This window comes from Chlamydotis macqueenii, chromosome 3 (genome assembly GCF_036417535.1).
Source record: "Chlamydotis macqueenii isolate bChlMac1 chromosome 3, bChlMac1.mat, whole genome shotgun sequence".
NCBI classification, from domain to species: Eukaryota; Metazoa; Chordata; class Aves; order Otidiformes; family Otididae; genus Chlamydotis; species Chlamydotis macqueenii.
The window spans coordinates 26,655,087-26,670,819 of NC_141558.1; the positions used below are offsets into that span (position 1 = coordinate 26,655,087).

Consider the following 15,733-nt stretch of genomic DNA (forward strand, 5'->3'; position numbering starts at 1 on the left):
AACATTCAGAGAATTCGCATGGAATTGGGATACAAAAATGCCATTTATTTTACCTGTTACTAAAAGCAGCTTCTTTAGTAGCAGCTAAATATGGGGTCATAAACCAAGATCATAAATCACAGGCTTTGACAGCTAATTCTTTTTTGATTGTTTTATGTCCAGAAAAAAGTCACCTTGATTACACTGAATATTTCTATGAAATCTCTGTTTAAGTTCTACTTTCTGATTATCTTTTCCACACTTTTTTAATCAAGGAAGAGAAGACCTATGTTTCATATCATTAAACACAATGTAAAACTCCACGAGTCTTCTAAATGTACTGCAATAGTTAGGAACAAATGAACTGCGTCTACTCAGGACTTAATGAATTCCCTGTAGTAGTGCAGGCTTTTGTTGGGTGTTAGTACCAGCGAAAATTATGGTTTAGTCTTCTAGAATTAAGCTGGAAATGACTGTCTGCTTCCATAATCTTCCCCACCACAAGCAGCTGAAATGTTGTAAACAGACTTATTTACTTCCTGGACTTGGCATTCAAAACTGATGCTTTTTCTTTATGGGTATTTTTCATTTTTTAAGTAATTAAAAATTTTAAGTCCACCTTCTAGAGCTTTGTCAACTGCTAAGAGATCTACCATTCAAAAAAAAAAAAAAAAAAGTCCTGAATTCTGCATTTCTACGTTCATGCTTCTGCTATTATTTTTCTGATCTTCTGAATTCTACTCAACAAAAGATAGTACACTGGAGCTTAAAAGAAAGTACTGAGGTAGATGGACACTAAATAATCCTTTTTTAATTATTATTTCTGAGCAATCATTCTTTCTCAGTGCATCCTACAGCTTTCTGTAACTCTGGAATCCATGAGGAGTGCAGCTGAAGGAGTATGAATATGCAGGAACAAGATTCAATGTATCACAACGCTTGGTAATTATTCTCTTCAAAACAAAGTTCTCTAGACTCTGATCCATAGCAACATTTTATTTCTCATTAATTACTATTTTGCCATCTCAAAGTCTCCCTGGGAGGGATTTTTTAAAAGCATACTCGAAGTCCAAATAGATTGTGTTAACCAGTTCTCTTTTAACTTATTAGCGTGCTCAAAACCTTCTTTTCAGTATTTCCATATACTGAAATCCATGTTAAATGGATGTTTTACATACTCAGAATTATTAGCTCAGTTAAGGTTTTTGTTTGAAATAAAGCTCCATATTCTGCAATTTAGATTCTCAGTAAATTTTTAACAGATTAGCTGCTTTGAGTTATATTAGATCCCCCCGGACAAATACCAGACAGTCCTCTCCTGAAATTTTTATTTGTTGAAGTCTAACATTAGTCCAGCATCTTATCTCCTGATGCTTCAACCTCTAATTTTCACTGGATAAATTAGTTCCCAAACTAATATCCTGTGAGGAAGATAGCTGCAACATAAACATAAATGGAGTTTATCTTCAATATACTTATCCTCTCTAGTTGGATTCTTTACTCAGTTATAATCCCACAAAGCAAATGATTCTGTCAATGGCTTCCTACTTCCAAATAATTAACTCTTCTCAGAACTGTAAGCCTGACGAAGATACAGCTGGAGTGAACTTAGATCATTTTCATTCATGACTTCGTATCTCTTCACATTGTAGCGTATCTGATATTAAACAGTTAAAGCGCTGTGTAACATACTGCACCGGGCACACTAGACTCAACAAAATTGTCCTGTACGTACTGTGTGAAGTTTGCCTAGGTTTGCAAAGTGAAATTACAGATCTTTGTACTGGATGCACAAAGTAAGCAGTTTTAAAACATAATCTGATTGTATGTTCTCTGAGTTCAATTATCTCATTTCTCTTCATCTCTGTACTGCTGGTTTTTCTGTTTGCTTCATTATCCAGTTCTTCATACCCCTCTCTTTGTATCCCCTTGCTTGTTTTCCTTCTTTTTATTCTTAACTATTCTACTATTATTTTTTTTTGTGCTCTGCTTCTGTTTGACCATTTTCTGCCTCTCATTTCTTCCTCCCTGTACATGCCTTCCCGTTCTGCTGCTTTCTCATTTTTTTTCTGCTGTGCACAGAAAAATACCTGCCACACACAGTTCATCAGAAAGTAGACAATAAATGTATGGAAATGTTGTAGAATCCTATCATGGGAAGAGTCATGTCACTGTATCAGTGCCAGAATAACTGCTACTGGCGTATAACAAAAGCCTTAGACATACAATCTGGAAAAAAAAAAAGCAGCAGGTTGCCACTTTCATAGAATCATAGAATCATAGAATAGTTAGAGTTGGAAGGGACCTTCAACGGTCATCTAGTCCAACCCCCCTGCAAGGAGCAGGGACATCCCTGACTAGATCAGGTTGCTCAGAGCCTCATCCAGCCTGGCCTTGAACGATTCCAGGGATGGGGCATCCACCACCTCTCTGGGCAACCTGTTCCAGTGCTCTACAACTCTCATTGTAAAAAATTTTTTTCTAATATCTAATCTAAACCTACCTCCTTCTAATTTAAACCCATTACCCCTTGCTCTATCACAACAGGCCCTACTGAACAGCTTCTCCCCATCTTTCCTGTAGACCCCCTTGAGGTATTGGAAGACCGCTATTAGGTCTCCCCGGAGCTTCCTCTTCTCCAGGCTGAACAGCCCCAACTCTCTCAGCCTGTCCTCATAGGAGAGGTGCTCCAGCCCTCTGATCATCTTTGTGGCCCTCCTCTGGACCCTTTCCAACTGGTCCATGTCTTTCTTGTGTTGGGGACTCCAGAACTGGACGCAGTACTCCAGGTGGGGTCTCACCAGGGCAGAGTAGAGGGGGAGAATCACCTCCCTCGACCTGCTGGCCACGCTCCTCTTGATGCAGCCCAGGATGCGGTTGGCCTTCTGGGCCGCAAGGGCGCATTGCCCACTCATGTTGAACCTCTCGTCTACCAACACTCCCAGGTCTTTCTCCTCAGGGCTGCTCTCGATCCAATTCCCGCCCAGCCTGTATTTGTGCTTGGGATTGCCATGACCCAGATGCAGGACCTTGCACTTGGCCTGGCTGAACTTCATGAGGTTGGCACGGGCCCACCTCTCCATATATTTCTTAAATATATGAAAACTAGTGCACAGAAGATACGTGAACATTTTAAGCTCCAACATCAATCAAGAGTACACCATGGGGGCTTCTTCATCATCTGCAGTTGACATCTTCTGGACCAGTTGTAAAGCCTATTTGTTGACACCCATGGCCATCCAAAAACATATACAATGCATAGGCTTTGAGGATTCCCTTGATGGTTGATTGCCTCTCTTGTGCCATTTGCTTGAATTTTGTTAGTGAAATACAGGAATATGAAACAGAACGTATTGCCTGACACGCCTAGACATCTGAGAAAATCAGAAAACAAAAGTTTAGTGTAAAAATGTTCACCAGTGCCTAAAGTTTGTAGCCATACACAACACCGTCTTTTCTGAACTGACTGCCTGTTCCCTTATCCACATCTATCCAGGACTTAAAATTCAGGCATCTCTGAGCTTAATCCTCTTGTAGAATTCAAATTGCTAGTTATGTTCTCAGCTCAGAATTTAGTTTCAGAAAAATGTGGCAAACAGCAGCTGCAGAGACCTTCTAAACAACAAACCTCTTGTAAGAGAAGTTCCTCAGAAAGGGAAACCCTGACTCTACCTGACAGATTAGCAGCTAAGGAGAGTATTTAAACTCTGGTACAAGTTATTGTTTCTTAATACAGTGAAAGTCCTTACTTCTCTATGCAGTGATTTTCCATCTGAAACATATAACCAGGCTAGGGAAAAAGGACCCAAGCACTTATGAGCTATCCTTGGTTGGATATGTGTATCTTAAAACCCTTGGGCTGGACAAGATGACTTCCAGAGGTCTCTCTCAACTTAAACCATTCTGTTCTTCTGTGATCCTCTGAGGCTGAGGTATAACAAGAAGTAAGATCTCACTTTCTCAAGGTAAATGCTCAAACTACCATGCTATTGTGCAAAAACTGAGCAGCAGCATTACCTCATCACTATTTCTGGAAGAAAGAGACATCTCAGTGTTTATTCCCAGAGAAGTTTTCAAGCACTTTGTTTCTGAGGTATGTACCTCTATCTATTTTAAAGTCCAAGTGTTTTCTGAGCATGAGGTAGTTTGCATTACTAGTAAACCTCAAGGAATCTCACTGTTGAGTTTCTCCTGGAACCTATGAAAGCCTTTTTGCATTCACAAGGATCTTCACAAATAATCTTAGATAAGTAGCTCTGTGTAATGCAAAATAAAATAGAAATTAAAAAGAAAGATTATTCAACGGCAACTACCATTCAGGATTATTTCAAGTTTAAAAGAAGGTACTCTAGAGAAAGATAAATACTGGACAATTCTAGATTTTCATGCACTAGAGACTCCAAACGCTTCAACACCTGGAGTTTTCAGAATAACTTATACTGAGAATATTTTTTTTCTTAGAAGTAAATTTGTTCTATCACTTTTATACCTTGATTCTACAGTATACAAAGTGATATATTATCATTATAATAAAATAAAAGTATGCAGGGTATTTTTTAAGGTGCAGGCAACAGTGTTACGAGTTCCCAGCAGCACAAAATAAATTTTATTCTGTCACCTGTAATGATAAAAATTAATTTGTATAATAAAATGCATGTTTATACACACCCCTTTTTTTTCAGTGTATAGAGAAAACTAGTCACCATTAATAGTTACAAAATATAGAGCAAAATTACTAAATATATTCAATCTTTTAAAAACAATCACAATAAAGACTATTATGTCAATTCATCTAAGATGTAAAAATTTGGTAGTATAGTTTTCTACTAGTACAAAAATCCAGCAACTCCAATAATTCTGTATTACTTAAGAACCTTTATATTTACCCACGCACTGGAATATTCATATTCCTCGCAGATTTAGCAACTTCTTCAAATTTTTCTATGCTTTCTTCAATTGAACAATTAATATTCCTTTTGCTAAAAGACTCAGATGCTGCACCAAATACTGAGACTTCTGTAGCCCCTGCTGCAATCTGAAAAACACATTTCAATGAAACAGAATCATAACACTCTATTAAAAGACTAGATTAAGCATTTAATTCTATACGACATTCTAGAATTTTAAAGTATCATCCATATCTAAAATACAAGTTTCATTCTATTTTTTTAAATCTATTGCATATAAACAGATTTAATCAAATTTTGAGTTAATTCACTATGGCATATTTCCTTCTTCTTCTTAGCAATTAGGTAAACATATTTTTAAAGTTATAAATGATAAAGGCATTAAGATGTAGGAAATCACATGAACCAACTAGGAAAATAACAATGATTGATACTTATATTCATTTTTCAGAAAAGAAAAAGACCATATAACAACTCTGAAATATCCATCCTCTGTACAAAGCCTGCTCCTCATGAATGCCAGGAAGTCATTCTCATACTTAGGAAAGCTCTGTGCCTGCATGTACCTAGAGCAGCAAAAATAACAAACAGGGATTTCCCTGTTAGAGCCAACTCTAAGATCAAGGGCTCCATTGGTCTTGGTGTCATAGTCGATACGGATAATATGGAAAATGTGTATGTGAGTCTGTTGAGAAACAGTTTCAGAGCAAATAGCAGTCTAGAAAATTTGTAAATGTAGTGACTTCACTGAAGGGGCAATCAGCCTGAAATCGTACTCGGTACTTCAGTACTCAGTAAATCAACTAACGTGAGGCAAACTAAAATGTTGAAAGCCAAATCATAGGGAAAGAAAACAATTAAGCTTAGGAGAATAATTAATTAATAATTAATTAATTCTCACTCTGTAGTGAGAATAATACTCTCATTCTATGAAAAAGAATGGAGCTTTTCCTTTTACTCTCTGCTTCTGCAGGATAACATCTAAGCTTCAGCAATCTTTACAGGAACAAATATCCTTTCAAATAGAGTGAAGAAGAAAAAATAGCAGCAAGAAAGAACTCAGCAATCACTTACAACTATTTTTTAATTGTTTTCCTTTTATTACATCACTAAATATGGTATAGAGATATAGCAGATTTAATTCAAGTCATACAAGCTACCATTGCAGACAAAGTTGTGGTACTATAAATACAACTATTGATAGTTAACTCGCCTGTGTACAGGATTCTGTTTTAATAGAGATTTCATATGTAGTATAGAAACTGAATGATAGACTACACCACAAATGTCCACCAAGAAGTATGCTTTCCAAATATGTCTTGTCCTGTATCAAGACAATAGCATAGAAGCACGAAAAATTTTCAGAAAACAGAAAAGGAAAGATATTACTATCAATGTGTATGTTTTAAGGAGATTGATCTCCATTTTCACAATTCCAGACACTATGAGTCTATAATTTTGAACATTTATTTTGTATGAAATGAAACAATTTAAACTTTCAGACACTACCAAAGTGAAATACAGAATTTATGAAATTTAATACATTCCTATAAAGCATTTTCATTTAATTGACTCTTTCCTTATTCTTCTTCATGACTTTCCAGTGAGAAGGCACTTTTCAGAAACTTTTCTAGGGTCAACAAGTCAAAGGAGAAAAAACTGTCTTCGTCTTTATACACAAGCATCATTCATAGGAACTTGCAAAGACTGTTTGATCAATACTTCCATTAAAATACGAATATATAGAGCTTAACATCACTCTCTGAATTCGCCCATTTTTCACAACAAAAACTGAGAGTTTTTAATGAAAAAACAATAGCTTAGTTCTAACAGGACAGGTTATATGACATTAAATAGCTAGTTTATGGTACTGAACTGAAACTGTCTGAAACACGAAAGAGGTAATTGTGGACATCCTCTATGAAGGTACTTACAGCTGAATTAAATCCTTGAAGATTAGGTGTGAGAACAGGATACTGAACTCCAGGATGCCGCTCAATGCCCCTCATTACTTCTTTGTGATCTGCCATCTAAAATATATTAATAATTTGTATTGATCAGCAGATATTTTCTGATTTTATATAGCTAAGCAGAAATCAGCTTGGACTGTGGTTTTCCCTCCATTAGGTATACAGTTCATACAAAAAGTGTAACAACAAAGGGGTTAAACTGATGTTGTAGAAGCATTCCTTTTTTGCATTTCTTAATTTTTGAGTACTTGAATTACAATCTTTCTAGTTCTATATGAATATAGAATTGGGGCTAAGATTTCTAGAGTGTTTCTTTTTGTGTGTATGTGTAAAAGCATAACTTGCATAATAAATTGATAGACTTGTGATCACACTGATCATCAACTGTTATTGCAACTTTAAACTTACCTCAATGGACTCAACAGGTGGAATTAGTAAAATAACTGACATTTTAAAGCCATCCAGATCTTGAAAAACCTCAGCACTCTGACAAATGTGACTTTACAATTTTAAGCGTAAGTGAACCTGAATTACTCAACACTGTAATCAGTACATCTGAGAAGACTAATCACAAGTCAAAATTCAGTTTTGTATCTGTATTATATTAAACCGTAATGTAACATTTTCATATACTTAGAATTTTCTTTCAAAAGAAGAATATACTTCTTCATCATAGCAAAATTCAAACACAATTACTTTATTCATAGAACAGAATCATAGAATAGTTTGGGTTGGAAGTGACCTTTAATGGGTTCCCCTTTTCCAATCAGCAGGAACCTCACCAGACTGCCATGACTTCTCAAATATGATGGACAGTGGCTTGGCAACTTCACCTGTCAGTTCCCTAAGGACCCACGGATGCATCTCATCAGGTCCCATGGACTTGTGCCCCTTCAGGTTCCTTAGATGGTCCCAAACCTGCTCTTCTCCTACAGTGGGCAGTTCTTCATTTGCCTAGTTCCTGCCTTTGCCTCCTGCAACTTGGGCAATGTGGCTATAGTCCTCGCCAGCGAAGACAGAGGCAAAAAAGTTACTAAGTACCTCAGCCTTCTCGATGTCCTGGGTAACGACATCAAATTCAACAAATTCAAGCACTTGTTTACCTTAGCCTCATCTCACCAAAGAAACTCTGCTTAGCCTCATCTCACAAAAGAAACTCTGCTTTTTAAAGATATTCTTGCACTTTTCTCACTCCAGATTAAATGCACTCCATATACTAATCAAGAAGATGAATCCAAGACTCATTCATATAATAAACTGTAGATTATGTAGGCAAGTACATTTTCTTGAATGAAGTGGAGGAAAAATGAGTTTATTTTTTAATGGTGTACATGTCTGTAATCAATACAGTTAATAAAACATATTCCCCTATTTCATGTCTTACAGATTTTGAGTTTTAAAAACTGAATAGTGTATTTCAAATGCTTTTCAAATCAGCTCTCATAAAAGAAAATCTTCCCAGAAAAAAATATTAAATTGGATTTCTGATGCGTTCTACACTGATGAAAAGTCATTTGAGGAGTACTGTATGAAAAGATAAATGAACTACAAAGCTTTCATTACTCCTTATTTTCAAGAGGCACTTTATTGATAGCTTTGCAGTACCACAATTCTAAATATGTGACATTAAATTATACTAGGCCACCTAACATATCTGATAAACTCCCAAAAAAAAAAGTTTGTTCATAAAACCTTTAATTTTTTTAACAACAATTTTTCATTCCTTAATTTAATATAAATAGTATCTACATTTCTCAGGGCAAGCAATAATGTTTGAAACCAAGTGATTAATTAAATGGCAAACGCTGGAACTAATTCCACACTTTAAAATTATAGTCTGGTTTAAAATATAGTAGAAAACCAAAATGACACTTTCTCAATCAGTATAAAGTATAATATTTTATGTATTACATTTGTCTCATTACTATTTTTCCTGTAGGTAAAATCCCATTTTAACACATATTGCATGTTATAAGATTTTAAATTGTAATAAAATATTTCCTTTCCAAATTTCTTTAAAAATAAGCTTTCTAATGGTAGGTATTTATAATTTTTGGCTGTTTAGGTTATAGGTGTGGGATCCTGTTTTATATGGCACCTCGCTACTGTGGAACTTTTTCTCTTAGCTTTTTTCATTAAAAAAAAAAAATAAAACAAAAAAAACCCAAAACTCTGCCAAAAAAAACAGTGGATAGGAAACCATAAAAGAGCTTTAAAATACTAAAAAAAGAAATAAGTGAATGAGTGATCTGAACATAACTGTGAATTCTATTCCCATGACCTATGAAAAGAAAAAAGAAAGGAGCAAAGAAAAGATAAACTCAAGAATGCAATCCCTATCAAAACAACACAATCTTATCTTTTAAATAAAAATAATTTTAAACACAAATCAAACCATTAAAATAAAGTATTCAGACACGAATTTAAGATAATAAGGGCTTGTTCATTTTTCCTAAAACTGACAAACCTGTGCTAAATTTGGTACTACTAATGGCTCACAGGAAGAGGAAATAATTAAACAAGAAAGAAGAAATCCACCCTTGCTTTAGATTTTTCCTTCCAGTGTGTAAAAACTTACATTATTGTCTATGGCTGTAACTGCCAAAGTTCAATGGCACTTGGAAAAACTTAGCCTCACCACTTTTAACGGACACAATACCATTGTCCCTGCATTGACACCAAAGAAATTCTGCATTGTCACTGTTCTCGTTGCCCTTCCTATTATCCTTCGTTTAGGCCCTTCCCTGGTGATCCAGAGAACACTGAAATAAATCAAAAAAGTCCCTCAGTGTGCTGTACAGCCAGTTTGCTCTGCTGACTCATGAATAATACTATATAGACAAATATTGACTTCTTTCCTTTTTTGCAGGGAATAATTAGATTTGCACAAACAGGAGCTATATAGAATACTTCAGGAGTAAGTCTGAATTCGCAGTGTTAAATCTCAAATGAAAACTTGGCATTCCTAATGCCAATGTAGTTTTGCTACTGACTTCCGAAAGGCTTGGATTTCTGCTGAATTGTACCAAATGTAAAAATTAATTTTGGAAAAATAATGATCAAATTATTACAATTCATCAAAACTCAGTATGGCTGCTGATAGAGTGCTAGATCTGTAAAATAACTGATGTGCCTAACTACTACTACATACACGAAAGTCCCAAATTTAGATCTTACACACACACTTCCAAATGTGGAAAATGAAATTCCATTTAGGGGAAAAAGAAAAAAAGGTATGCTACCTTTCTTTTTTACCTCGATAACTATTAGTTTTCAGAAGAGTAGAAAAGAGGTAGGAACAATATTAAATTATATTAATGATGTCTCACCATCCCAATTCTTTAGTTACAAGTGAATACTTACATAAAGAGTAAAATAAAATGCACAAGTACTTTCTTTGTCTCCATTCCACAGTACAATGTTAACATTGATTGTAAAGAATTTTGTCTATATTATTAACTCCAAAAAGTCACTGCCCGTTTGTGAGCAAATTCAAAATCAGGATAGAATCTGCAACATTTCTGTTTAACAAGAACCCTTCAACATGTAAGTGCGTGTGCATTTGTATGCGTGTGCTTGTTTTGTTTGGTAGTGTTTGGAAAAGGTAGACTGCATAGTGGATAGATACACAGAAATGTACCAAGTGCAGCAGACATTCAGAAATGTTGTTTGGCTTCAGATAAGAGTCAAGTTTCCATAAAACACTACAGGCCTAGTGAGTCTGCTCCCTTGCTTTGGTGCTAGGGAGCACTCCTGAGAAGTTTACCCAGTTTGCACAAGCCCTGTGTACCTAAGTTTTCCTTCCCTGATCCTAGGTCTCTGAATCAGTGTTGCTTCCACAGGAAGTCACTTCCACTGTGACTGTTCCCCAGAGATGAGCCCCACTGCTGTTCATCTGGATATCCAAACTCACTACTCTGCTTCATATTCTCAAATCTTTATCACTGTGTCTACACTTAGCATCCTAATATCTCAGTTGCCCTTTAGTCATGGTGCTGATCCATCATCCCGACATCTCTTATCCCCACTCAGCATCCTGTGACCAATTCTCTCACTCCCCATTTAGTGTTGTTCCTTGCACATAAACCCACATACAAATTCCTACCCTCACGCTGCAAAGGGCAAATTTGGAATCATCTACTAAATTATTTACATTTGGTGAGCAATAACAATATTTAAGATTTCTCACGCCCCATGTAGCAATCATGGCAAATTCTACTCCTAGCATTTATGTTGATCAGGGCTCAGAGTGCTCCCCTCCTAAGAATTTACCTGCCTGAAGTCAAGGCCAGCTCATTGATAAGAAGACAGCAACTTGAGAAGCCTCAATCAGCCTTGGACCTCATCAATAAAAGCTGGAAAGTGGATCAGCAGAGGCTCCCCCAAACAGCTCTGTTAAAAGTCTTAATGTGGCCTACTCTCCCTTTTCACTCAGAAACAACTTTTAAGCCAAGACACTCTCATGCCCCTTCCCTGCCTGAGAAACAGTGCAGCTGCACAGCACTAGCCAAGCCTGTGCTTGGCCATGTACTTTACTGACTGGATCCTGACCATGTCTTGTAGAGTTGACTTCCCGGCTTAACTCTGGACCTGCTGCATCACTGAGGACTCACCTGAGTCTGTGTACTCTTGGCTGCCCTGGTTACCCTCACCAGACTGTTGAACTGCCCTTTGGTCAACAACCTCTGTTCCCCTTGTTATCACGCTTGGTTTCCAGTTCTCCTTCGCTTCTGGAGCAACCTGCTCCTGCTGCTCCCTAACTCTGATAAGTTAAGGATTTAACCAACTTTCAGCACAGCTTACTGGCTTTTCTTCAATTTTGACTACTAATGATTAGCCCAAATTCAGCTGACATTCAGGGGGAATGCCAGGGGCCCTGCCTCCACTGTCTGGAAAAATCTAATTTTGAACTATATATTGAACTGTTGATTTATTGGGTCACGGCATTTTTTTTCCTGTTTTCCTATTGTTGCTGAATAAAAGCATAAAACTTGAAAACTGCATAAATGGTGTCTGACAACAGTATCCAATTTTACAAATGAACAACATATTATTTCTGTTCTGTTTTCTTGTATATTTATACAGGCTATACTACTGAAAAATTCCACTGCATGGTGTGGTATTTAAATTGAAACAGTTCTGAATGGTGAGGATTTTACATACCTGAGGCACCCATTTGGATGAAACAAAACTGGTCACTTCTATTGCAGGTAGGCCTGTTCTGGAAAGCCGATTGATTAATTCAATTTTTATATCAGTTGGGACTATCACCTACGGACATGGAGGCATAATAAAGTATTTTATGTGGTAAGAAACTTTTGTAAGTGAAATGTTCTGAGTACATAACCAACACTTTTTTTTTTTTCTAAATAATGAACTATACTCATAGATTATACCATAATTATACTGTTTCCTAACAGTAGGAAGTTACTGCAGAAGGAAAGCGCTAGACAGTATACATGATCCCACTCCATTTTTTGTCCACCACAAAAGAATGAGAGAGCACTTCTATGAAACTGGTTATAGATCTGGCCTCAGTGATTGTTAGTAACCAAACACCACCCTAGCAAAGAAGTGACAAAAGACATAGTAACATAGAATAGTCCAACCAGAGAAAAATGAAAAAAAAAAAAAAAGTTTCACAGCTGAGGCAGAGTCATTGTCATATTCTGTTAATGCTATTAACCTCTTTGATATCAGTAACGATGTATGTAAGCTTATCCTTCTGTTTGTGGAAAGAGATTATTGTTTGGAAACATGTACTCTATTTTACAAAGTTTCTTTCAATCTTCTTCCATGCTTCCCTACCAACTCTTCAGGCAAATATTATCAAAAGAGTAATTTATTTTTCTCTCCATGCCTCATCAGCAGGAAATATGACAAAACCTATTGTACCCTTCCTACTAGAGTAGCACATGTAGCACAAACACCTGTTATGAAGATAGCCAGTGTTTCATCGTGTTTATCAATTATGTCATGGCAGAATGTGATTGATTGACACAATAAATACCAGAGAGAAAAATGGTAGTAGAGTAACAGAAAGGCTACTTAACCAAGTATAGCAAGAAATTATATGATTTAACATCTGGCTAAATAGTAATATAACTTTATTCTAATACACAAGACTGTTATTAACACATAAATTAATAAATATATTTATAGTACAAAATGGAAGAAACACAATTTTCAGGATGTATGTATTTACATAATGAAAATAATGCTGATAGCTATGTCAAAACACACCTCCAAAAATGAGAAAAATTACCTTTTCATTTTGTAATCCATCTCTCGGCCCAACTTCTACGATCTTTATGTACTCAGGAAGTCCAGATGCTTGAGATTCCTGAAATACAAATCAATACTGAAACACAAAACAATGAAGGTCACTAAGATCAAATGTACAGCTTGTACTTGTCCTCTCATACGATTCTGCATATAAAGTCATATTGTCAACAGTAAGTTTGCTCATGGTCTTTAAAAATCTGTGAGAACATGTTGCACACCTTAAGTTAAGGAATAAAAGTTAAAAGCAGAAGTTATCTACATGCATGTTTCACTGCTCCTCTGAGGCCACAAATGTTTATTATAAAAATGTACATAAAACATGAACATTGTATTTTACAGAGTGAGAAATATTCTCCTTTCAAAAAGCTTCCCAGCAAACGATCCAGTCCTCCAAACTTCTAAGTGAATGTTCTCAATTTAACTGAACAGTACTTCTCTGTAAATGTTTGCAAAACTAGACTATAAATTTGAAAAGAACAGAGTAGTGAAGAAATGTTGAAGTGATTATTAATGAAAGATGAAAGTAATTCCTCTGCCTGAAGATGAAGGTTTTAAAGAAGGATTTAGAGGAGAACAAGGTAGACAAGAAGAATTTTCCAGGTGTAAGGGAAGATCTGGGAAGGCAGGAGGCTGACAGTGATGGGAGGGAAGGAAGGTAGTGGTAAGGGCAAAGGGCTAAGGAGAGCATGGGGAGTTGGAGGGGGAGGAAGGAGAAACAAGAGCAGAAAAGCAGGTGAAGGGAAGTGAAACTTCCTTTTTTATTATTTAGCTGTTCCATTATTGAATCAAGTTGACAGGTGTGGCAGTTAACATAACCTGGGCATTTAAGTCTTGAAACAGTTCAGAGCAGTTGCTTAGACTGAACCCCAAAAGCTGTATGTCTTTAAAAAACAAATCAAATGGCCAGCTTGGGAGCACGCTGCCAGCACCTGTATGAGCAGACAGGAGGGATGGAGGCAGCCCCACCAGGAGCTCTGGAGACACCCTGTTTTCTGTATTGCAGTGAATACAGCATCCAACCCAGTGTCTCCATTCCACTGTTGAAAGCCTGTGCTGGGATTAGCATGAGCTACCTGCAAGACGGCTGCTCCTGCTGCACCCACCACCTCCCCTGAGAGTTCCACGGGAAGGACGATACTGTCAGCCCACGGGGACAGCTTCCAGCCACAGGAGTCACAGCTTGCCCAGAGAACAGAAGTCACTTCTGCAATGCATAAATACAGTCACTAATCTAACAACACTTTTCACTCCTCCCTGGCTAGTATGATGACCCTGGCTGCTATGATGAGGGTTGTTTCAACCAAATGGCCGTTAATTTATCCTCATAGTAATGGAAAATGAGCACTCGTACAGCGCCTTTGGTTTTCCCTGCATTCTCAGTGCACATGGATTGAAGTTCTCTGCAGCAACAGCCGCAATACTAGCCAAAATACAATAAACATATTTCAGAGCATTTACTGTGTATTTATCTGAGCCCAGTAAAAAGAATGGGAAACAGCTGCATAGTATCTATTTGATCACGTGGAACATCTGGTAAGTTAAAACTCTGTCAGGCTGTGCTAAGCCCACACTCGCTGACAGTATAAACCTACTTAAATGTGAAGGTAAAACCTTCACATCTGCTGCATATTGTTTCTCTTTTTTAAAGTTATTTTCACAAATATGGCACCGCTTCAGCACTACGGGCATAAATCTGGGTTATTTCATGATTATGAGATCCTTCTTGTTATAACACAAATGCCACGGCTGCACTATGAGTAAAGCTGTGAGTGGAAAAAAAAAAAAAAAGGAGTTAAAATAGACTATGTGAACCAAAGCTTAATGTAGAGCATGAAAAATGTCCATAAAACTTCGGTGGCAAAAATGTTCAATTTCTAGGCCAAATCCTGTAAATCCTATTCAGTTCCTACTGTGGTAAAACTTCTGCTGAAATCAAAGAGCTGTACCTGTCTTTACAGAAGAGTTCAACAGCTAGAGCACGTGCAGTAGCCATTCACATGGCTGTTCAGGGGATGTATGCAGCCCTTGGATTTCATAGGGGACAGACGTTTGGAATGAACATTGCAAAAGGCATTCAAGTATTGATTTTTATTCTCCATCTCTGATATTAGAAGCATATATGTCTTTGAGCCATAGTCCAGGTCTCTCATCCCCTGATTTTCTCTATAGCCTTCCTGTCCACTAGTCAGTTTCAATGCCAGTTCGCTGCTCTTGAACACAACAACTGAGAACCATGTACAGGATGATTCTCACAAGGGCCACGCGGTGTAAATTCAGGGCAGTACTACAAACAAATCCTTACATTCTTCAAGCTGATGAACTAACAGCTTTGAGTAAACATCTTGGTTCTTAGTCCAGAAGAGTCTTGCTTTGCATTGCATTTCATCTAGTTTCATCTATAGTACATTGATTGCTCCTGTCTTCAAGGTCAATCAGTTCCTTCTGTATAGTATCCACTGTGGCACTGATAATTCCTCCTGTCTTTCTGTCATCAGGAGATCTTAACACCTTGATATTTCCTGGTGAAAACATCTGGACTAACATGATTACCTTATTTTACCACAAACATATATTATCTCAGAAAATTTGGGT

The 15,733-nt window shown here is 36.9% G+C and overlaps 1 protein-coding gene across 1 annotated transcript in view; it reads right to left on the reverse strand.

The window, feature by feature from the left end:
• The window catches only part of HMGCLL1 (3-hydroxy-3-methylglutaryl-CoA lyase like 1), a 78,998-nt gene that overhangs the window by 44,259 nt on the left and 19,006 nt on the right, over positions 1–15,733 (reverse strand). The window contains exons 2-5 of the mRNA XM_086744015.1: positions 13,122–13,199; positions 12,020–12,127; positions 6,821–6,916; positions 4,866–5,014 (exon numbers count right to left, since the gene is read on the reverse strand). Coding sequence (XP_086600141.1) covers positions 4,866–5,014; positions 6,821–6,916; positions 12,020–12,127; positions 13,122–13,199 — 431 coding nt within the window. The remainder of the gene's footprint in view (positions 1–4,865; positions 5,015–6,820; positions 6,917–12,019; positions 12,128–13,121; positions 13,200–15,733) is intronic.